Source organism: Haematobia irritans, chromosome 3 (genome assembly GCF_050003625.1).
Source record: "Haematobia irritans isolate KBUSLIRL chromosome 3, ASM5000362v1, whole genome shotgun sequence".
Classification (NCBI taxonomy): Eukaryota; Metazoa; Arthropoda; class Insecta; order Diptera; family Muscidae; genus Haematobia; species Haematobia irritans.
In genome coordinates, this window is record NC_134399.1 from 149,967,823 (window position 1) to 149,991,069 (window position 23,247).

Genomic DNA, 23,247 nt, shown 5'->3' on the forward strand with positions numbered 1-23,247 from the left:
TTGGCAGAGTCCTCTGGTGCTTCAGTTTTGCTATGACAAGACTGCATCTTCTTCTCAATTATCTTTGTGGATACAAAGGGCCATGGGCCAGATTCGACCGAACACTCAAAAGTTATTTATTTTTCATAATGCTTAACACACTATCGAGACGCACTCAGCAATAACATAAGAAGAAGTTCATCACTTGTGGTTTCAAAATTGGCGTGCTTGTCAAAACGTGTCTGTAGGCACAGACCAAAATAACTTATAGCGACAAAAAATAACTTATATGCACAAACTAGTAATACTCGTACGGGTCCATTTTTATGCATTTTAATATTAAAAAAAAGTCGACTTTCAACTGAAGGTCATAATGGGGTGTGTAATAAATTTTGTGTGCCCAACCGCTAAAACATTTTAAGGACATTAATTGTTATCATACATTGTATTTAGCTGTACATCTTTAATACAAATATTTAAATGTATTTAAACCAAATGAAGGGAACAACGACAAATTCCATCGTCTGATACAACCAACTCCATATATAGTATTAGTTGGAATTCCCATAAATCGATGGAGTCGACCGAATTTGTCGTGTGACACAACTGCCAACTGATAGTTGGTGCAACTGCCGAAAGGAGGTTGGCAATAAATTCGGTTATCAGAACCAATCTGTATTCTCTGTGTTGGAGGAGCAAAATTCATCCGATCCGGTTGAAATTTGGTATTTATACTAGAGATGTGCACGTGAGTAACAGTTTACTCACGCTCACGCACACTCACGACGGAAAAATCTTACTCACGCACACTCACGCACCATATTGTTTGGGAGGACTCACGCACACTCACGAAAATAAACTTTGTACTCACGCACACTCACGCACGAAAATGTCGTGACTCACGAAAAATACCGTGACTCACGAAAAATATCGTGACTCACGAAAAATGTCGTGACTCACGAACAATTTTTTGAGTAATTTACCTTAGCGACGTGTCTGAAAACATGAGCATTATTAAAATCGAGAGCATTATTACACTCTTAACATCCCAGATGTCACTAAAATTGTAACTGAATTTAACTCTTAAGCGTTTTATGTTGGCGAGCGGGGTTATTTTACTCACGCACACTCACGAAGATAATATTTTCGTGACTCACGCTCACGCACGACATTTTGGTTTGTTAATCACGCTCACGCACACTCACGCCTTTGCCATGAGCGTGACTCACGACTCACGCGTGAGTCACGAAAATTTTCGTGAGTCACGACAATTTCGTGTCACGTGCACACCTCTAATTTATACCCTGCGCCACACTGTGGAACAGGGTATTATAAGTTAGTGCATATGTTTGTAACACCCAGAAGGAGACGAGATAGACACATGGTGTCTTTGGCAATAATGCTCAGGGTGGGTCCCTGAGTCGATATAACCATGTCCGTCTGTCCGTCCGTCCGTCCGTCCGTCTGTCTGTGAACACATTTTTGTGAACAAAGTCTAGGTCGCAATTTAAGTCCAATCGCCTTCAAATTTGGCACATGTTCCTAATTTGGGTGGGAATAGAATCCTATTGATTTTGGAAGAAATCGGTTCAGATCTAGATATAGCTCCCATATATATCTTTCGCCCGATATGCTCTAATATGGACCCAGCAGCCAGAGTTTTACACCGATTTGCTTGAAATTTTGTACAAACATAACACTTAGTCGTATAGTCAAGTGTGCAAAATTTGATTGAAATCGGTTTGGATTTAGATATAGCTCCCATATATATCTTTCGCCCGATATGGACTAATATGGACCCAGAAGCCAGAGTTTTATCTCGATTAGCTTGAAATTTTGCACAAGGAGTACAATTGGTAGTATAGTTATGTGTGCCAAATTTGATTGAAATCGGTTCAGATTTAGATATAGCTTCCATATATATTTTTCGCCCGATATGGACTTATATGGCCCCAGAAGCCAGATGTTTGGCCAAATTTGGTTGAAAATTTGCACTAGGAGTTCAATTAGTAGTATAGTCAAGTGTGCAAAATTTGATTGAAATCGGTTCAGATTTAGATATAGCTCCCATATATATCTTTCGCCCGATATGGACTAATATGGTCCTAAAAGCCAGAGTTTTGGTCCAATTTGGTTGAAATTTTGCACAGGGAGTAAATTTAGCATTGTAGCTATGCGTTTGCTTGAAATCGGCTCAGATTTAGATATAGCTCCCATATATATATTTTTTTTTTTGATTTCGACAAAAATGGTCAAAATACCAACATTTTCCTTGTTAAATCGCCACTACTTTGTCGAAAATTTTCTCTAATTTTCCTAAACTTCTAATACATATATATCGAGCGATAAATCTTAAATAAACTTTTGCGAAGCTTCCTTAAAATTGCTTCAGATTTAAATGTTTTCCATAGTTTTTTTACTAAAATTGTGTTCCACCCTAGTGCATTAGCCAACTTAAATTTTGAGTCTATAGATTTTATAAAAGTCTATCAAATTCTGTCCAAATCGAGTGATATTTAAATGTATGTATTTGGGACAAACATTTATATATAGCACCCAACACATTTGACGGATGTGATATGGTATCGAAAATTTAGATCTACAAAGTGGTGCAGGGTATAATATAGTCGGCCCCGCCCGACTTTAGACTTTCCTTACTTGTTTTATTTTGTTTTTGGACTTTATTGATAATAGTGAAATAGACAAAGGAAAATTTTGTTTATCTACAATTTAGTTCCTGCCAAAGGAACACTATTGTTTCACTGCAGTTACTCTTTATGAAAGCCATATGATATATTAGATGTGTCGACCGAATCAGTCGGGTGACGCAACTGTCAACTGGTAGTTGCTACAACTGCCAAAAGGAGGTTGGCAATAAATTCGATTGTCACAGCCAATCTGTATTCTCTGTGCATCAAGTTATTTAGCGAATAGGTCAAAGATTGCTCTGATTCTGAACAGGGTAGTGCGTTATGTTTTTGGGTTGCGTATTTTTGAACATGTGACAGATAAGGTAATTGATTTTCTTGGTTCTTCATTTGAATCTTACGTTTTGTCACGGAGATTAATGTTTTTCCATAGGATGAAAAGAAATGGGTTGTTACATGAACTTCTTCAGGGATTTGTTTTTTCCACATCGGTGAGAAATCCACAGATAATTATACCACGTATAAATTGTTCCCTTTTTGAGAGGGGGTTTATTGTTACTACTGCTAGGGTTTGGAATAATCTTCCTGTAGCAGTAAGGGATTTTGGGCTTCCTGAGAATCAATTTAGGAACTTGCTACTGACTAGTTTGAATTAATATATTTATTTATACTGTTATTTACCAATGCTAGATGCTAGTTTACTTTTATTAATATTAGTTTTCTATGTGACTTTGGCCAAAGTGAGGATAGTGGAGCGGTAGGCATTGTAGGGTAATTTAAGTATTAATGATTAGTATTGAGAACTTTACAATTACTATTAATGTATTACTATTTTTAAGAACAATACGATTTATTGGCCACGAAGGCTTACTGTATTGTTAAATAAAATGAAAATGAAATGAATTCTCCTTGACATGGGAATTCCCCATGGAGAATTGCGTCAGAACCTAAAGTTAACTACATTTATTTGTTGTTATACCCTGCGCCACACTGTGGAACAGGGTATTATAAATTAGTGCATATGTTTGCAACACCCAGAAGGAGACGAGATAGACGCATGGTGTCTTTGGCAAAAATGCTCAGGGTGGGCTCCTGGGTCGATATAGCTATGTCCGTCTGTCCGTGAACACATTTTTGTAATCAAAGTCTAGGTTGCAGTTTTAGTCCAATCGACTTCAAATTTGACACAAGTATGTGTTTTGGCTCAGAATAGAACCCTATTGATTTTGGAAGAAATCGGTTCAGATTTAGATATAGCTCCCATATATATATTTCGCCCGATATGGACTTATATGGCCCCAGAAGCCAGAGTTTTACCCTAATTTGCTTAAAATTTTGCACAAGAAGAACAATTAGTACTATAGTCAAGTGTGTCAAATTTTATTTAAATCGGTTCAGATTTAGATATAGCTCCCATATATATCTTCCGCCCGATATGGACTAATACGGTCCCAGAAGCCAGAGATTTAGCCCAATTTGGTTGAAATTTTGCACTAGGAGTACAATTAGTAGTGTATTCAAGTGTATCAAATTTTATTATAGTCAAGTGTGTACAATTTTATTTAAATCGGTTCAGATTTAGATATAGCTCCCATGTATAGCTTTCGCCCGATTTACACTCATCTGACCACAGAGGCCAATTTTTTGCTCCGATTTAGTTAAAATTTTGCACAGGGAGTAGAATTAGCATTGTAGCTATGCGTGCCAAATTTGGTTGAAATCGGTTCAGATTTAGATATATCTCTCATATATAGCCTTCGCCCGATTTACACTCATATGACCACAGAGGCCAATTTTTAACTCCGATTTAGTTAAAATTTTGCACAGGGAGTAGAATTAGCATTGTAGCTACGCGTGCCAAATTTGGTTCAAATCGGTTCAGATTTAGATATAGCTCCCATATATATGTTTTTCTGATTTCGACAAAAATGGTCAAAATACCAACATTTTCCTTGTAAAATCGCCACTGCTTAGTCGAAAAGTTGTAAAAATGACTCTTATTTTCCTAAACTTCTAATACGTACACGCTCACAAAAAATTGCTTCTGTAACATATATTCCCAAACATATTTTGCTTCAAGCATATACATTTTTGGGTATTGCCCAAACATTTATATGTTTGATCTCTTCCAATATATAATATGTTTGAAAGCATATTGGTCTAAACAATATATGTTTGGGTAGTCTGAGTTCCAAACATTTTGTATTTTTGCATCCAAAATCAATAATGTTGTCTTCCAAAAGACAATATGTTATGATGTGAACATATAATATGTTTGGAAGCATTTTGCACCCAAAAATATTATATGCTTAAAAAAAATTCTCCCAAACAATATTGTGCTCAACATATTATTTATTTATTTATATATTTACAATCATAATGAATTATGAAAATAAACAGGTAATATAGGTGCTAACAACATAGGTTTTCGACCTGAATGCTCAAAATTTTGTTTCTGCCCAATTGTATATTCCCCCACATCTTTCTCACTTCCAGGAGATTTTTTAGTTCTTAGCACCTTTTTCTGTAATACAAACATTGTAGAAGAAATTATTCAATTGTATGATTTTTTTTATTTTAATTTTACCTTTTGCCGGACGGGGATTCGAACAGCGGACCCCACAGTTTGTAAGGATCAAAGAAGTAGCTGATCAATTGCCCAAGGAAAAATAAAATGTTAATTTTGTAATAACAAGCAACAACCACCAACTTAATTCAATATCGGTCCCTGTTAAATAGCACTCCAAGCTACTAAACACATATATGTTTATAGGCTATTTCTAAATTAATATATGTTTGCACCCAAGCATATTATATTTACAAACATTTTATGTCCCAAACATAATATGTTCTAACATATTAACATATATGTCCCAAACATGTTATGCTAGTTTATGAATATTATATGCTTGCACTCAAAAATTTGTGTTCCAAACATATAATGTTTATAGCCAAACATATGAAAAACAGTCTTTTTCATCCGTGTATATATCGAGCGATAAATCATAAATAAACTGTTGCGAAGTTTCCATAAAATTGCTTCAGATTTAATTGTTTCCCATATTTTTTTTTTACTAACATTGTGTTTCACCCTAGTGCATTAGCCGACTTAAATTTTGAGTCTATAGATTTTGTAGAAGTCTATCAAATTCTGCCCAGATCGAGTGATATTTAAATGTATGTATTTGGGACAAACATTTACATATAGTCCCCAACACATTTGACGGATGTGATATGGTATCGAAAATTTAGATCTACAAAGTGGTGCAGGGTATAATATAGTCGGCCCCGCCTTTCCTTACAAGTGTTTTACAATATTAACACTAAAATTCAAAAATTTCAATAAAAAAAGTCTTAAAATTATGAGAACAAAGTCGAAAATGTTCTTATCGATTATTGAACTCATAGAAGATACAATCCTTCTTACTTTAGGCGATTTAGTGATTTCCATGTTTCAATAATTTGAAAGTGATATATAGCACACTGAAAAAAAAAGCATACCCGGTTCCAAAGATTTTGTCTTTACTTTAAAAAATTTGGTATTGATTCCGAGCCGAGGAAGCAAATTTTAATTTTTCGCTTCTTCAGCTTTTGTTTCTTCATATGCTATCAAAGTCCTTTAAAAACAAGTTAACAACAACTTTAGTTTCGAAATTCAGGCACGACTTTCAGTAGAAATTATGCTATGTTTCAAGTAAAAACGTCTTTAAAATTAAGTGTTGAAAAACATGTCCTATTTTGGAACGATTTTGTAGCCAAGATGCAAAAATACAACAAATTTAAAGACAATTTCATTAGTGTTAAAGAATTTTTCTGAATTATTAAAGTCAAGTTGACCTTAGCCCAAAAAATTTTTCTTCCATGTTATGATACCCATTTTTAAGTCCAATCACTTATGTATAAGGACAACACAACTTAAATTTAAGACTTTTGGACAAAGAAAAAAACTTCATGTTAGAGAAATGCGCCTTCTACGCTAAGCAAAATTTGCATTCGTATTTTAAGGACATGACATCTTTGGCCTCACGACAATATTTTTTTCAGTGTATATAATAGATCCCATTTTAGGACCTATAGTATTGCCAATAAGAAATTTAGTATACGAAATCCTTACGTCTACATACCTGGCATTGAATATGGAAAACTAACCGAATCCTTGTTATATAACTCATCCTAAAATTAAAATATACCTGTGATGCCAATGATATAGTCTTAAATTTTATGAATTCCTGGAAATTGATAAGTACTGCACACAAAATATTCATAGACCAAGAGCAACGTTTGTTATACCAAATAACCATTAAATTTCTACTGATTGTTAAGATCAGATATTTACAACTTTAAGCAAATACGCACACGTGTTCAGGTTGTTTAAAACACTGAAGTGTAAAACTATATCCACAAGTCTGATCTAATTGAGAATCTACCTTTTATCGTATTGTGATGATTTTAGGCATAATAATAAAAAAAATTATTATAATGTCCCAATATAATAAACTGGACGTTGTATCAAAAATATTTTTTTTAACGAATACCGGGATCATCTATCAATTTTTAAACTCCATTTCCAACAGCATTGCCAGGGAAAATTTTCGGTTTACCGTACTAAAACAAAAAATTCCCTACATTCCCAAACGACGATCCCTACAATTTCCCTTAAAATAGTTTTCATTAAATTTAAACAAAACTTTTTTTCTGTTAGAAATGTTGAAACAGTATTACAACTGAAGAACTAAAATGAAATCTATGCTGGGGATGCTTAAGAAGACTACTACCGCCCTATCAAAAGTCCAAGTGAGATTCATTGCTTCTGATCCGATTTTTCACCACTTTCGAGTATAAAAATTGTCATTGTTTTTTTCTGGAATGCGAAAACATTTGTCCACCACTGTACTCAATGTATTTAATGATAATTTAGTATTCCTAGTAATGCAACACCTACACATGCAATTATGCGACATTACATCCTTATTATTCATTCTCTCCGCCAGCTACCTGTAGACACAGATACATTTCTTTCGCAAAAGGTAAATCCTCTTGAACAGGCAGAAAACTCCTCGAGGGTTAATATTCCAAATTTGGATTGCACATGGATTTTCCTCTTCATTTAAGTATGGTCAGGGGAAATTTTCCATTTAGTTCAAATACAATTGTCAAGGCAATAAGATCGACTAGGGCTATTATTTCACCGAATTCCTATTGAGAACATATTGGAAATGTTGGTTAAGTTCCTGGCTTACATGGTCGTGTTATCCACCGGTTGTTGGACTATTGCCAGTGGCGAAGGCTGCAATGAATTCGTTTGTGGTTCTGTGGTATCCAAGTGCCTGTTGACACAAAGTTGCCAGTGCAAACTTTCTGATTGCTATTGCTGCAAGGATTGTCTTAATTGTTTGGGGGACTTGTATACGGAATGCTGTGGTTGCCTGGATATGTGCCCCAAACACAATGATACCTTAAGTGCATTGGCGCCAAAATCCCAAATTGGTGACTTTGAAGGGGTGCCAGAATACTTTGATGCTTTGACCGCAGAGGAAGATGAAAGTCAATGGACCACCGTACGTTTTCCTATGCGCAACAGTCTGCCACGTCACTATAACATGGCCAGTGGTACATTTGGTTTTGGTTTGCCGCATAGTGGGGTCGGTGTATTTGATCAAGAAGGGTCACAAATCCCATTGACAGCGGTTAATTGCACAGTGATTTTCTTGAATTATTGTATGAATAATAAGAAATGTGCGGATTATTGTGAAAGCATGGTAAGTTTGAACACATCACCCATCTTCGCCACCACAATTCTTAAATTTCATTTTGATTCAATGGTTCAGGGTTCCAATAGTTATCGTTGGTTTCACGATGGATGCTGTGAATGTGTTGGTGCCAATTGCTTTAACTATGGCATCAATGAGAGCCGTTGTTCCGCCTGTCCAGAGGATGAAGATGAGGATGAAATGTTTGATGTTGACAGCATGGATGATGCCGCTGATTATGGTGGAGTGAATGGTGGTGATGACATGCCATGGGATTATGGTGAAGATGAAATGAATTATAATTAAATTTTCCAATTTATTCTTTACGTTAGTGCATGCGAATGAGCGTGCATTTGGAACTGTGTCATGGTTTGGCCAAGTTGCAAGTTATTAGAATTAAGGATGTTAAGTCCCCAGTGATATTTGTTTTGTTATTAGAGTAATAAAGTCCATTAAGCTTATATTATAAATAAAAGGAGTATATTCATGTAGATGGGTCGAGAAAAGTCTGAAAGAACGAAATTGATGTAATTGTATGTAAAAAACAAGTAAGGAAAATCTAAAGTCGGGCGGGGCCGACTATATTATACCTGCACCACTTTGTAGATCTACATTTTCGATACCATATCACATCCGTCAAATATGTTGGAAGCTACACGCTCACAAAAAATCGCTTCTGTAACATATACTCCCAAACATATTTTGCTTCAAGCATATATATTTTTGGGTATTGCCCAAACATTTATATGTTTGATCTCTTCCAATATATAATATGTTTGAAAGCATATTGGTTTAAACAATATATGTTTGGGTAGTCTAAGTTCCAAACATTTTGTATTTTTGCATCCAAATTCAATAATGTTGTCTTCCAAAAAACAATATGTTATTATGTGACCATATAATATGTTTGGAAGCATTTTGCACCCAAAAATATTACATGCTTAAAAAAAATTCTCCCAAACAATATTGTGCTCAAAATTTTATTTATTTATTTATATATTTACAATCATAATGAATTATGAAAATAAACAGGTAATATAGGTGCTAACAACATAGGTTTTCGACCTGAATGCTCAAAATTTTGTTTCTGCCCAATTGTATATTCCCCCACATCTTTCTCACTTCCACGAGATTTTTTAGTTCTTAGCACCTTTTTCTGTAATACAAACATTGTAGAAGAAATTATTCAATTGTATGATTTTTTTTATTTTAATTTTACCTGCCGGACGGGGATTCGAACAACGGACCACACAGTTTGTAAGGATCAAAGAAGTAGCTGATCAATTGCCCAAGGAAAAATAAAATGTTAATTTTGTAATAACAAGCAACAACCACCAACTTAATTCAATATCGCTCCCTGTTAAATAGCGCTCCAAGCTACTAAACACATATATGTTTATAGGCTATTTCTAAATTAATATATGTTTGCATCCAAGCATATTATATTTACAAACATTTTATGTCCCAAACATAATATGTTCTAACATATTAACATATATGTCCCAAACATGTTATGCTAGTTTATGAACATTATATGCTTGCACTCAAAAATATTGTGTTTAAAAATTTGTGTTCCAAACATATAATGTTTATAGCCAAACATATGAAAAACAGTCTTTTTCATCCGTGTATATATAAAGGTTTGTCCCAAATACATAAATTTAAATATCACTTGATCTGGACAGAATTTGATAGACTTCTACAAAATCTATAGACTCAAAATATAAGTCGGCTAATGCACGAGGGTGGAAAACAATGTTAGTAAAAAAACAAGTAAGTAAAGTCTAAAGTCGGGCGGAGCCGACTATATTATACCCTTCACCACTATGTTGACAAACATTTGTGTTACCATCTCAACTACTTAAAATTTGCTGGGAGCTACATAAAAGTTTGCATTTCCAGATACAAATACTTTTATTGGAAACAATTTTTTGTACTTCTACAAAAACTCTAGAAATAAAATTTAAATCGGCTAACGCCCTGGGATGAAACAAAATGTTAGTAAAAACAAGTAAGGAAAGTCTAAAGTCGGGCGGGGCCGACTATATTATACCCTGCACCACTTTGTAGATCTAAATGTTCGATACCATATCACATCCGTTAAATGTGTTGGGGGCTATATATAAAGGTTTTAAATATCACTCGATCTGGACAGACTTTGATAGACTTCTACAAAATCTATAGACTGAAGATTTAAGTCGGGTAATGCACTAGGGTGGAACACAAAATTAGTAAAAAATATGGGAAACGTTTAAATCTGAAGCAATTTTAAGGAAACTTCGAAAAAGTTTATTTATGATTTATCGCTCGATATATATGTATTAGAAGTTTAGGAAAATTAAAGTCATTTTTACAACTTTTCGACTAAGCAGAGGCGATTTTACAAGGAAAATGTTGGTATTTTGACCATTTTTGTCGAAATCAGAAAAACATATATATGGGAGCTGTATCTAAATCTGAACCGATTTCAACCAAATTTGGCACGCATAGCAACAATGCTAATCCTACTCCCTGTGCACAATTTCAACCAAATTGGGGTAAAACTCTGGCTTCTGGGACCGTATTAGTCCATATCGGGCGAACGATATATATGGGAGCTATATCTAAATCTGAACCGATTTCTTCCAAAATCAATAGGGATCTATTCTGAGCCAAAACACATACTTGTGCCAAATTTGAATTCGATTGGACTAAAACTGCGACCCAGACTTTGATTACAAAAATGTGTTCACGGACAGACGGACATGGCTATATCGACTCAGGAGCCCACCCTGAGCATTTTTGCCAAAGACACCATATGTCTATCTCGTCTCCTTCTGGGTGTTGCAAACATATGCACTAACTTATAATACCCTGTTCCACAGTGTGGAGCAGGGTATAAATATGGGTTATATGAAGCGAGAGAAATTTTAATGCAATTGTACAAAAGAGGTTTATGATTTTTCAGGCGATACATATGTATTCGAGATATAGGACAATTTTAGTAATATTTAAAATTTTTGGTACTCAGCAGTGGCGATTTTACAAGGATATTGGTTAGATCTCGCCAAGATATGTGGTCCAGTGTGGGTTGTGATATATTATTTGGTCTAGTCGGGCGAATTGGAGCCTTATTTAAAACTCATCCGTTCTGTGGAAATTTTGGCATTGCAGTGTGTAGGATATGGCTAAGATATGGGGAAATCATCACATAATTTTGTGTAAAGTGGGAGAATTTTGGCCATATTTGTATTCTCTGAGGAATCTATCCAGTCAATTGGAGGAAAATCCCATTGAAAATGGGTCTAAAATATCAAACAGTCTACCATATTTCCCCAACTATGGTGTATGTATATATGGGAGCTATATACAATCTGAACCAATTTTGACTAAATTTGACATGCACAGTTAGTATAATAATTCTGCTATCTATGCGAAATTTCACGTAAATGGGAGTATAATTTTGGCCCCCCCTGGTCATATGAGTGCAAATCGGACGGGAGATATATATGGGAGCCATATCTAAATCTGAACCGATTTCAACCAAATTTGCCACAATTACCTATACTACTAAACGTACTCCTTGTGCGAAATTTGAAGCAAATCAAATTTCGCACAAAAGCCTGGATTTTGAGGCCATATAATTTCAAATCGGACAAAATATATCCAAATCGGGCGAAAGATATATATGTGAGCTATATCTAAATCTGAACCGATTTTAGCAAAATTTGACACACTTTACGATACTATTAAACGTACCCCTTGTACAAACTTTGAAGCAAATCACGGCAAAACTCTGGCTTTTGTGGCAATATAAGTTCAAATCGGACGAATGATATATATGGGAGCTATATCTAAATTTGAACCGATTTCAATCAAATTTACCAAGCATTGGTAGAATGTTAATACTACCCTCTGTGCAAAATTTCACGAAGATCGGTAGTAAACTTTGGCCTCTGTGGTCATATGAGTCTAAATCGGACGAAAGATATATATGGGAGCTATATCTAAATCTTAACCAATTTGGCTGATATTTCGCAAGATTTTCCAGATTCATAGAATATTTGGATGTACGGTATTTCAAGAAAATCGGTTGATAAACACGCTAGCTATGACCACATCGGCAATAAATATATATGGCAGCTATATCTAAATCTGAACCGATTTTTTCCAAAACCAATAGCGATTGTCTTTGTCCCAAGAAAGGGCCCTATGCCAAATTTGAGGACGATCGGACTTAAATTACGAGCTGTACTTTGTGCACAAAATTACATATACAGACAGACGGACGGACAGACAGACAGGCGGACATCGCTAAATCGACTCAGAATTTAATTCTAAGCCGATCGGTGTACTAAAAGATGGGTCTATGACCACTATTTCTTGGCGTTACATACAAATGCACAAACTTATTATACCCTGTACCACAGTAGTGGTGAAGGGTATAAATATGGGAAACATTTAAATCTGAAGCAATTTTAAGGAAACTTCGCAAAAATTTATTTAGGATGTATCGCTCGATATATACGTATTACAAGTTTAGGAAAATAAGAGTCATTTTTACAACTTTTCGACTAAGCAGTGGCGATTTTACAAGGAAAATGTTGGTATTTTGACAATTTTTGTCGAAATTTGGCACGCAAAGCTACAATGCTAATTTAACTCCCTGTGCAAAATTTCAACTAAATCGGAGTTAAAAATTGGCCTCTGTGGTCATATGAGTGTAAATCGGGCGAAAGCTATATATGGGAGCTATATCTAAATCTGAACTGATTTCAACCAAATTTGGCACACATAGCTACAATGCTAATTCTACTCCCTGTGCAAAATTTCAATTAAATCGGAGTAAAAGATTGGCCACTGTGGTCATATGAGTGTAAATCGGGCGAACGATATATATGGGAGCTATATCTAAATCTGACCCGATTTCAATAAAATTTGGCACACTTGACTATAGTACTATTTGTTCTTTTTGAGCAAAATTTTAAGCAAATTAGGGTAAAACTCTGGCTTCTGGGGCCATATACATCCACATCGGGCGAAATATATATATGGGAGCTATATCTAAATCTGAACCGATTTCTTCCAAAAGCAATAGGGTTCTATTCTGAGCCAAAACACATACTTGTGCCAAATTTCAAGTCGATTGGACTAAAACTGCGACCTAGACTTTGATTACAAAAATGTGTTCACGGACAGACGGACAGACGGACATCGCTATATCGACTCAGGAGCCCACCCTGAGCATTTTTGCCAAAGACACCATGTGTCTATCTCGTCTCCTTCTGGGTGTTGCAAACATATGCACTAACTGTTCCACAGTGTGGCGCAGGTTGTAACAAGTATACACGGCCAAGTTGAATCGTATATACCCTCCACCTTGGATGGAGTAGAGTAGGTTAGGTGGCAGCCCGATGTATCAGGCTCACTTAGACTGTTCAGTCCATTGTGATACCACATTCTTCTTATCACTGAGAGATGACAATGACAAGGGACCTTTTTTTTTATAGCCGAGTCCGAACGGCGTTCCACATTGCAGTGAAACCACTTACAGAAGCTTTGAAACCCTCAGAAATGTCACCAGCATTACTGAGGTGGGATAATCCACAGCTGAAAAACTTTTTGGTGTTCGGTCGAAGCAGGAATTGAACCTACGACCTTGTTTATGCAAGGCGGGCATGCTAACCATTGCGCCATGGTAGCGTTGAAGTTCTACTAAAGGCTGTCTTCCAATATCGAATTACTTGGGTTGTGGTAACACTTGCAAATGGCAAGGTATCTTAAAACTTCTTATTACTTTGGAACCGAACACGCTTTTTTCAATGCACGGGAATTATCACGTTTTAGTTAACATTTCTCTAATATGAAAAAGTTTCCTTGACTTTAATAATATTTTAGTTAGCGTTAGTTAAAGAAACTTTATACACAAATGAAGCATAAAGGTTTGCTAAATTCGTAATTCCCAAAAAAAATATTTCATAATTACCATAAACTTCGTATCAACTCAATTTTTTCCTTTCAAATACAAAATTTTCTTTAACAAGAGAAAAAAATTAATTATGTCAATTAATTTCGTTCAATTTGTCGATAAATTTTTACATGCGCCTTCTGGTGTTCCTTAAGGCAGTCATCTTGGACCTTTATTGTTCTGTTTATTTATAAATGACCTTCCATGAGCAATTCGATTTGGTAATATACTTTTGTATGCTGGCCTGACCGAACTTACGGCCTTATATACTTGTTTGTGCTTCTGTATTATGCTCTAAATAATATTTAAATAATAATAAACCTATAATTTGTAATTTAATAAAATATATGTATCTTCTTTTCAATTCGATTGGGGGTATTAATATTGTTGCGTGGTACAATCGAATAACGAAGTCACCCATAACCTATTTCATCGGCTGACACAACCAACACCAGAAGTGGTATTAGTTGCATCTCCCATCATTCGATTGTGTCGACCGAATTAGTTAGGTGACACAACTGCCAACAGATAGTTGCTGCAACTTCTAAAATGAGGTTGGCAATAAATTCGATTATCACAACCAATCTGCATTCTCTGTGCAAATCTAAAAAAAAATTCCTTGCTAGTAAGCGTTTTACCTCAAATGAAGATGCAATTACAGTTGTAAACCACTATTTTGAAGACCTTGAGGAAAACTATTTTAATCAAGGGATAGAATTGCTAGAAAAGCGTTGGACTAAGTGTATTGAAGTTTCAGGAGATTATATAGAAAAATAAAAATATTTTTGAGAAACTAACCGTTCTCTTTCATCGATAGACCGCCCTCGTAGTTCGCTAAAATGTCTTTATTTTAATGAAGCCACATTTTTGGCTCGGAATCAATACCAAAATCCTTAGGGAAATGTCAAAATCTTTGGATCCATGTAAACTTTTTTTAAGTGTATATTTCGTTTCATCATTTTCCTCCATTTGTTGTTTAAAAAAAGCACCCCCATATGAAAATTGAAAAACATCAATACAGATATTTTATTTAGATGATTTTATCATTAGGGTTGTACATTAAAATTATAGCCATAAATTACGAATGATTTTTCTTGTTGGCATTTGAAGACTTCTTGGTGTTTTTGTTGGTTGTGTTGAACGAGTTCGTTTTCTTAGGTTTATGTTGAGTTCTCTTGTTATTGGATTTGTTTTTATTGTTTTTAGTTCTATTATTATTTTTATGATTTTTGTTATGGTTATTCATTCGGTTGAATGCATAAGGCTTTCTCTGAGAGGGTTTCCGTTTGAGTGGTGTCCTGTTTAAAGGTTTTTTATGATTGCTTCCATTACGATTATGCGTTGGCTTAGGCTTTGCAGAAGCCTTATTTGTGTGGGGTGCTTTTGTTGGCTTGGTGTCAGCAAAAGGTTTAGGAGTAGTAGTCAAAACTGGGGGTTTGGGAGTAGTGGTATTTCTGAGAATTGGTTTCCTGGTTTCCACCTTTAGCTTTTTATTACTGTTATGGTCCACCGCTGTTTGTCTCCTGCTATAGTCCACACGGATAGTTTTGTTGGTTGTGGTTGATGCATTCGATAATGGCACTTTAGTTGGTCTCACAGGTAATCCGCTTTCTATGACTGGAGATGTGTCCGTATCACTATTGTTTAGAGCTTTTCCAGCGACAAAAGTGCACACCACTAAGAGTTGTAAAGTTAAAAGCATAATCAACTTCATTTTGACTTTCTATACTAAGGTCTCCGGATGAACTGAACCGAAGGCTGTTCTATTTACTTTTTATATAAGTATTATGTAGGTCACAGTTGACTCCAAATGCAATGTGTTGTAGTTGATTGTAATGGACTATTATTGGTTTTATTGAATTTCAAATGCTCTTACCAAAATGATGTCATTTCTTTCCAAATTTAAGTAAATAGTAACCTATTTTTTTTCTATTTGTGAATATGTAAACAAAATTGAGTTACATATCATACATGATGCAATGAGAATAAAGTGGTAACTATACATGTATATATAACAAGTTGTCTGATAAATTCCCGGTCTGACACATAGATGGCGTCGCTAGTATTAAATGCATATTATTTTTATATAGTACCAACCTTCAAATGAATCGTGTCAAAATTTGACGTGTGTAAGTCAATTAGTTTGTGAGATAGAGCGTCTTTTGTGAAGCAACTTTTGTTATTGTGAAAAAATGGAAACAAAGGAATTTTGTGTAAATCGGTTTATATAGGGGGCTAAAATATTGTTTTCTGAAAGGAAAAAATACGGTGGAAGCAAAAAAACTTGGTTTGATAATGAGTTTCCGGAGTTCTTGAATGACCGTAAAATGAAGTTGATCGAGATAGCAGAGGCCTTAAAGATATCAAAGGAACGTGTTGGTCATATCATTCACCAATATTTGGATATGCGAAAGCTCTGTGCGAGCTCACATTTGACCAAAAACAACAACGTGTTGATGATTCTGAGCGGTGTTTGCAGCTATTAACTAGTAATACACCGGAGTTTTTTGAGGCAAAACCGAAGGAGTACTACAAAAATGGTATAAAAAAATTGGAAGGTCGTTATAATCGTTGTATCGCTCTTGAAGGGAAGTATGTTGAATAATAAAAACGAATTTTGACAAAAAAAAATGTTTTTCTTTGTTAGACCGAGGATTTATCAGCCAACCTGTTATATCTATTGGTATACGAGGGTTACTTTTATATTTCGGGTGCCGCAATTTGCTCTATGCTAAAACTTAACATTCATCTCCCAAGCTTTGGAATACTCAGCAATTTTTTTGGTGTCCGGTCGAAACTGGGATTGAACCAAATGACACTTTGTACGCAAGGGGGACCTGCTAACCATTGCACCAAGGTGGTTCCCGAAGATAAACATCAGTATGGGTCTTCCAAGGTGAGCCAAATCAAACAAAACTAAGTACTTCCAAGCAAATAATCGCTTGTTTTTTTCTGAAAACCTGGACACGTCCCAATCGTGCCACTGGGACAACGCAGAACAGTCACAATAATTTGTTTGCCAGTTGTCTTCCAAGAAATCAAGAAAACCAACCGCCTAATACGGATCACTCCTCACCTCGACAATGCGAGTTCTCACACATCGGCTCAAACAGCTGCAGTTTTGAGCACATAAAACATCAATTTGGTCGGTCATCCGCAGCATAGTCCTTACTTGAAAACCAATGACTTCATTTCATTCCCGTACGTTAAAAATAAAATGAGAGGTCAACGTATAACAATATTTGCAAAGCCGCAGCAATATACAACGCTCAAAGGAGAAAATCGATATGGCTACTTAAAAAAGTTGTTGGGTTCTATGACTCATCGATTGCAGTTAGTTTTAATAGACAAGACGACGCTATTTCGTTTTCGTATTAGTAATTGTCCTGTGATTGAATGTATCTTGGGGCAAAGTATAAATTTGACTTTTAGTTCTTACACGGACGAAAAAGACTATTTCTCATATGTTTGGGCGTAAAAATTATATGTTTGGATCTCAAAATTTTTAACACAATATTTCTAAGTGCAAGCATATAATGTTAATAAACTAGCAAAACATGATTGGGACATATATGTTAATATGTTAGAACATATTATATTTAGGATATAAAATGTTTGTAAATATAATATGTTTAGATGCAAACATATATTAATTTGGAAGTAGCCTACAAACATATATGTTTTTAGAAAGAGAGACCTAGAGAGTATGCTGCAAGTAAAATAATGGAAGTAACCAATTGGCGCCTTAAAAATACATCCACACAAAGAAAATTTCATTAATATTTTTTTCTACCAGTGTATGCCGTAAGGTGATGTTTGAACAATACAAACAATGTGTTTGAAGCAAAATGTGTTTGGGGTATATGTTATAGAAGCGATTTTTTTGAGGGTGTATGAATGTATCTTATATGAAATTCTCAGGGATTAACTTTAAATTACTATCATACAACAATTTCGATCATTTTAAGTACAAATGATTTGATTTGGAGCCCAAACAATATTTGACAATTTTCATTTGCTTAAAAAAATTAATCCATATTTTTATGACATCTGCTGTAGCTACTTCGAAATTCAATATTTGTTTTAGAGTATGAATTGGGAAACTTGCAAATATAACACTTATGCCAGCAAACATATCCGTTTAATCGCAAATATTTATAAACCCGAATAAAAATATCTAGCAAAAATATAAAAATGATGATACAACTTCATCAAAATAAAAATATTTCCACTTAACGCCAATGATATAACTACAAAAATCATTGGCACACTAAGCTTTGATGTAATGGTCACATACTTTAATTTTTTTTTATTTTTATTTATTTAATCGAACACATATATGATGCTTAACTTATACTACAACTAGTCTCTATTATGAAGAAGTGACTAACCAGTAGTTTATTTATTAACAATCAATAGACTTATAGAAATTAAAATATCCTAAGATTAAACTAGGACAATTATTGTTGTAAAATTTTTATTTTAAATTGAGACTTTCATATATTAAAGCGAGTTAATAAATCATGTAGTTTGAAGCGGCGCAATCTTCTAGGTTGATTGGAAATTTGGAGTATGTGGTTCTGTACACTAAAACAAGAAGCATGCCCGTTTCCAAATATTTTGTCTTTACTTTAAAAATTTTGGTATTGATTCCGAGCCAAAGAAGCGGAGAATACAAGTAAGGATACTTTTAAGACACAATTCTCTTTTAAATTTGGGTTTTGTGTACTTGTTTCTAGGAAGCAAATTTTAATTTTTAGCCTTTTCAGCTTTTTTTCTTCATATGCTACCAAATTCCTTTAAAAACGAATTAACGACAACTTTATTTTCCAAATTAAGACTAGAAATTATGCTATGTTTCAAGTAAAAACGTCTTTAAAATAAAATATTGAAAAACATGTTCCATATTTGAACGATTTTTTGCTTTGTAGTCAAGATGCAAAAAAGCCAACCAATTTAAAGACAATTTCATTAAATTTAAAGAATTTTTCTGAACTATTAAAATCAAGTTGACCTTAGCCCAAACATTTTTTCTTTCATGTTATGATACCCATTTTAAGGTGAAATCTCTTAATTATAAGGATAATACGACTTCATTGAAAAGTTTATCGACTTTTGGACAAGGAAAAAAAACTCTATATTAGATAAATGCGTCTTCTATGCTAAGCAAAATTTGTATTCGTATTTAGAGACATATAATCTTTGACCTCACGACAATATTTTTTTCGGATAAGATGTTTTTCTGCAATTCTAGAGATTTCCTCTTTGATCGTAGTCATTTTTAAGTCTCCACTGAGTCACTATTTCGGACATACCATGGCGCGTTTACTGCACTTCTTATCACTTTGGTTTGAAACTCCTCTGTGGAGAGGACTGAATACATACATTAATTAATTAATTGAAGTTAAAAAAAAATTGTTTGCGACAGTATCACAAAAAGTAAAAATTTCATAAAGTAAAAATTTTATATTGGTTGTTTTTTACAGAATTCAGAAAAAAAAATTCTCAGAATATATATCAATGAATCTAACAATTATTTTACATATATTTCATTGAAAGTCACTCCTTGAAATTAGTTGCTTAGCTGCGTAACTTTGTTTAAATACTATTGAAAAATTTCCATTGCATACTTTCAGGCGATACATACCACCACTTGAAAAGTCTATGATTTGAGAATGGAAAAATGCTCACAAATGTAGTATTGGACGCTCAAAATCCAGTCGTTTTGTCCTTACAGTTAGGTGACCCGACTTAACTAGGAGAATTTCGTGCTCCCTTTCTAATATTATATCAGGATGCCAACATGGTTTTATGAGAGGTAAGTCTACTGTGAGTAATTTACTTGAATTTGTTGGTCATGTGTTCGAATCATTCTCTCAAAGACGTCAGCTGGATGTAATCTATACGGATTTCAGCAAGGCGTTCGACATGGTGAATCATAGGCTGCTATTGTACAAATTAGATGTTTTGGGATTTCCACCTATTCTTCTCGATCGATCCTACTTGCATGGTAGAACTCAGAGAGTTGCATTTAAAGATAGTTCATCAATGCTTATACGTGTGACATATGGAGTTCCCCAAGGTAGAATGATCTTCCGTCGGCTATCGTATCACCGAGGATATTGATGTACGCATATGATGTTAAGCTGTTTCTTTCATTTGATAATGCTAGTGGTTCTTTACTTCTTCAGGAGGACATTGACAAGTATAACTAGGAACTTTGTATTCTTAAAGACTGAATTTTGCAGTCATAACTATGAATTATTTAATCCCCTTAATGTTATGTGTAAAACCTTTACTTCGGTCTATTCATTGATTTCTTTAACCGATCCGATTCCAGCCATCAAGGAAATTATTCTTAATTTTAACAACAGAGTTTCTGATCCAAAGGGGTGTTGCCTTCTAAATTTTCAGCTGTATTATTAAAAATGTTTGATCCTGCTCATCCAATTGCTGTTTCTATTATCCTTTTTTCCGCGCCCTTACCGTGGGTAAGGGGGTCTCTTCTGACCCATTTGCTTATATATGTTGAACCTTATTGAGTACCGCGAAACCCTTACTGGCTCAACGGGGTCCCTTCTGACCCATCTCGAATAACTAGCTTGGGAATCCCTTCTGACTCGCTTACCTATAGGGTTTCTTCTGGCCCACTTGGAATATTGAATTGTTGACGAAATTTTCTATAGAAATTAAATTTTACAAAAATTTTCTTAGGAATAAAATTTTTCATAAAAATAAAGTTTTGCAAGAATTTACTATAGAAAAATTCTATAAAAATAAAAATGTGCAAAAATGTTGAAAAATTTTCTGTATAAATACAATTTTGACAACATTTTTTTATAGAAATAAAATTTTGACAACATTGTCTATAGAAATAAAATTTTGAGAAAATTTTCTATATAAATAAAATTTTGACAAAATTTCTATAGAAAGAAAATGTTTACAACTTTTTCTGTAGAAATAAAATTTTAACAAAATTTTCTATAAATTCAATGTAAAGCACAGACTCGCTGACCTATAGGGTCCCTTCTGGCCATTTTGGAATATTGAATTATATTTAATTGAATTGAAAAGTTATATTTTGCAATGTCCCGGCTGCTATTAGCCGTGTAAATAAATAAATAACAAGTATATACGGCCGTAAGTTCGGCCAGGCCGAATCTTATGTACCCTCCACCATGGATTGCGTAGGAACTTCTACTAAAGGCTGTCATCCACAATCGAATTACTTGGGTTGCGATAACACTTGCCGATGGCAAGGTATCGTAAAACTTTTTAACACTGTCTTCTAAATTGTAAGTTAGTCCATAAGGGGTATATATTAAACAAAAAAAGGCCGATTAAATACGTGTATAATTCAGTTTGACAAAATTTTCTATAGAAATAAAATTTTGACAAAATTTTCTATAGAAATAAAAACTTGACAAAATTTTCTATAGAAATAAAATGTTGACAAAATTTTCTATGGAAGTAAAATGTTGACAAAATTTTCTATAGCAATAAAATTTTGACAAAATTTTCTATAAAAATAAAATGTTGACAAAATTTTCTATAGAAATAAAATGTTGACAAAATGTTCTATAGAAATAAAATGTTGACAAAATTGTCTATAGAAATAAAATGTTGACAAAATTTTCTACAGAAATAAATTTTTTACAAAATTTTCTAAAGAAATAAAATTTTGACAAAATTTTCTATGGAAATAAAATGTTGACAAACATAGCTATAGAAATAAACTTTTTACAAAACTTTCTGTAGAAATGAAATTTTGACAAAACTTTCTATAGTAATAAAATTTGACAATTTTTACAAGGCTGTAAGAGGCCATATACTAACGAAATGTACCAAATTTCAACCGCATCGGATGACTTTTGCTCCTCCAAGAGGCTCCGTAGGTCAAATCTGGGGATCGGTTTATATGGGAGCTATATATAATTATGGGCCGATATGGACCAATTTTTGCATGGTTGTTAGAGACCATATACTAACACCACGTACTAAATTTCAATTGGATCGGATGAATTTTGCTCATCCAAGAGGCTCCAGAGTTCAAATCTGGGGATCGGTTTATATGGGAGCTATATATAATTATGGACCGATATGGACTAATTTTTGCATGCTTGTTAGATACCGTATACTAACATCAGGTACCCAATTTCAAACGGATCGGATGAATTTTACCCCTCTAAGAGGCTCCAGAGGTCAAATCTGGGGATCGGTTTATATGGGAGCTATATATAATTATGGACCGATATGGACCAGTTTTTGCATGGTTGTTAGAGACCATATACTAACACCACGTACCAAATTTCAATCGGGTAGGATGAAGTTTGCTCCTCCAAGAGGCTCCGGAGGTCAAATCTGGGGATCGGTTTATATGGGAGCTATATATATTTATGGACCGATATGGACCAATTTTTGCATGGTTATTAGAGACCGTATACTAACATCAGGTACCAAATTTCAACCGGATCGGATGAATTTTGCCCCTCCAAGAGGCTCTGGAGGTCAAATTTGGGGATCGATTTATATGGGGGCTATATATAATTATGGACCGATATGGACCAATTTTGGCATGGTTGTTAGAGACCGTATACTTAGACCACGTACCAAATTTCAACCGGATCGGATGAATTTTGCTGCTCCGGAAGGCTCCGCAAGCCAAATTTGGGGATCGGTTTATATGGGGGCTATACGTAAACGTGGGCCGATATGGCCCATTTTCAATACCATCCGACCTACATCAATAACAACTACTTGTGCCAAGTTTCAAGTCGATTGCTAGTTTCGTTCGGAAGTTAGCGTGATTTCCACAGACGGACGGACAGCCGGACAGACGGACGGACATGCTTAGATCGACTCAGAATTTCACCACGACCCAGAATATATATACTTTATGGGGTCTTAGAGCAATATTTCGATG

At 34.5% G+C, this 23,247-nt stretch overlaps 3 protein-coding genes across 4 annotated transcripts in view; all 3 read left to right on the forward strand.

The window, feature by feature from the left end:
* The window catches only part of LOC142231916 (uncharacterized), a 334,412-nt gene that overhangs the window by 23,648 nt on the left and 287,517 nt on the right, over nt 1-23,247 (forward strand). Inside the window, exon 2 of one of the 2 annotated variants that reach the window (XM_075302581.1) lies at nt 19,961-20,142. The exons of the other annotated variant lie outside the window; for it this stretch is intronic. The gene's annotated coding sequence lies outside the window, so the exon portion shown is untranslated. The remainder of the gene's footprint in view (nt 1-19,960; nt 20,143-23,247) is intronic. 2 annotated transcript variants of the gene reach the window in all.
* On the forward strand, nt 7,658-8,847 carry tsg (twisted gastrulation). Its single transcript, XM_075302584.1, has 2 exons — nt 7,658-8,386; nt 8,456-8,847. The coding sequence occupies exons 1-2, from the start codon at nt 7,844-7,846 to the stop codon at nt 8,681-8,683; spliced, it is 771 nt and encodes a 256-aa protein (XP_075158699.1). The 5' UTR covers nt 7,658-7,843; the 3' UTR covers nt 8,684-8,847.
* LOC142231243 (uncharacterized) lies at nt 17,542-20,450 on the forward strand. Its single transcript, XM_075301860.1, has 2 exons — nt 17,542-17,737; nt 20,119-20,450. The coding sequence occupies exons 1-2, from the start codon at nt 17,542-17,544 to the stop codon at nt 20,448-20,450; spliced, it is 528 nt and encodes a 175-aa protein (XP_075157975.1).

Bases quoted from the DNA above. Each gene is read 5' to 3' on its own strand.
- LOC142231243 (XM_075301860.1), top strand. From the start codon at position 17,542: ATGAGAGGTCAACGTATAACAATATTTGCAAAGCCGCAGCAATATACA. The intron at 17,738-20,118 runs GTATAAATTTGA...ATATTATATCAG, and splicing joins TGAATGTATCTTGGGGCAAA to GATGCCAACATGGTTTTATG.
- tsg (XM_075302584.1), top strand. From the start codon at position 7,844: ATGTTGGTTAAGTTCCTGGCTTACATGGTCGTGTTATCCACCGGTTGT. The intron at 8,387-8,455 runs GTAAGTTTGAAC...TCAATGGTTCAG, and splicing joins CGGATTATTGTGAAAGCATG to GGTTCCAATAGTTATCGTTG.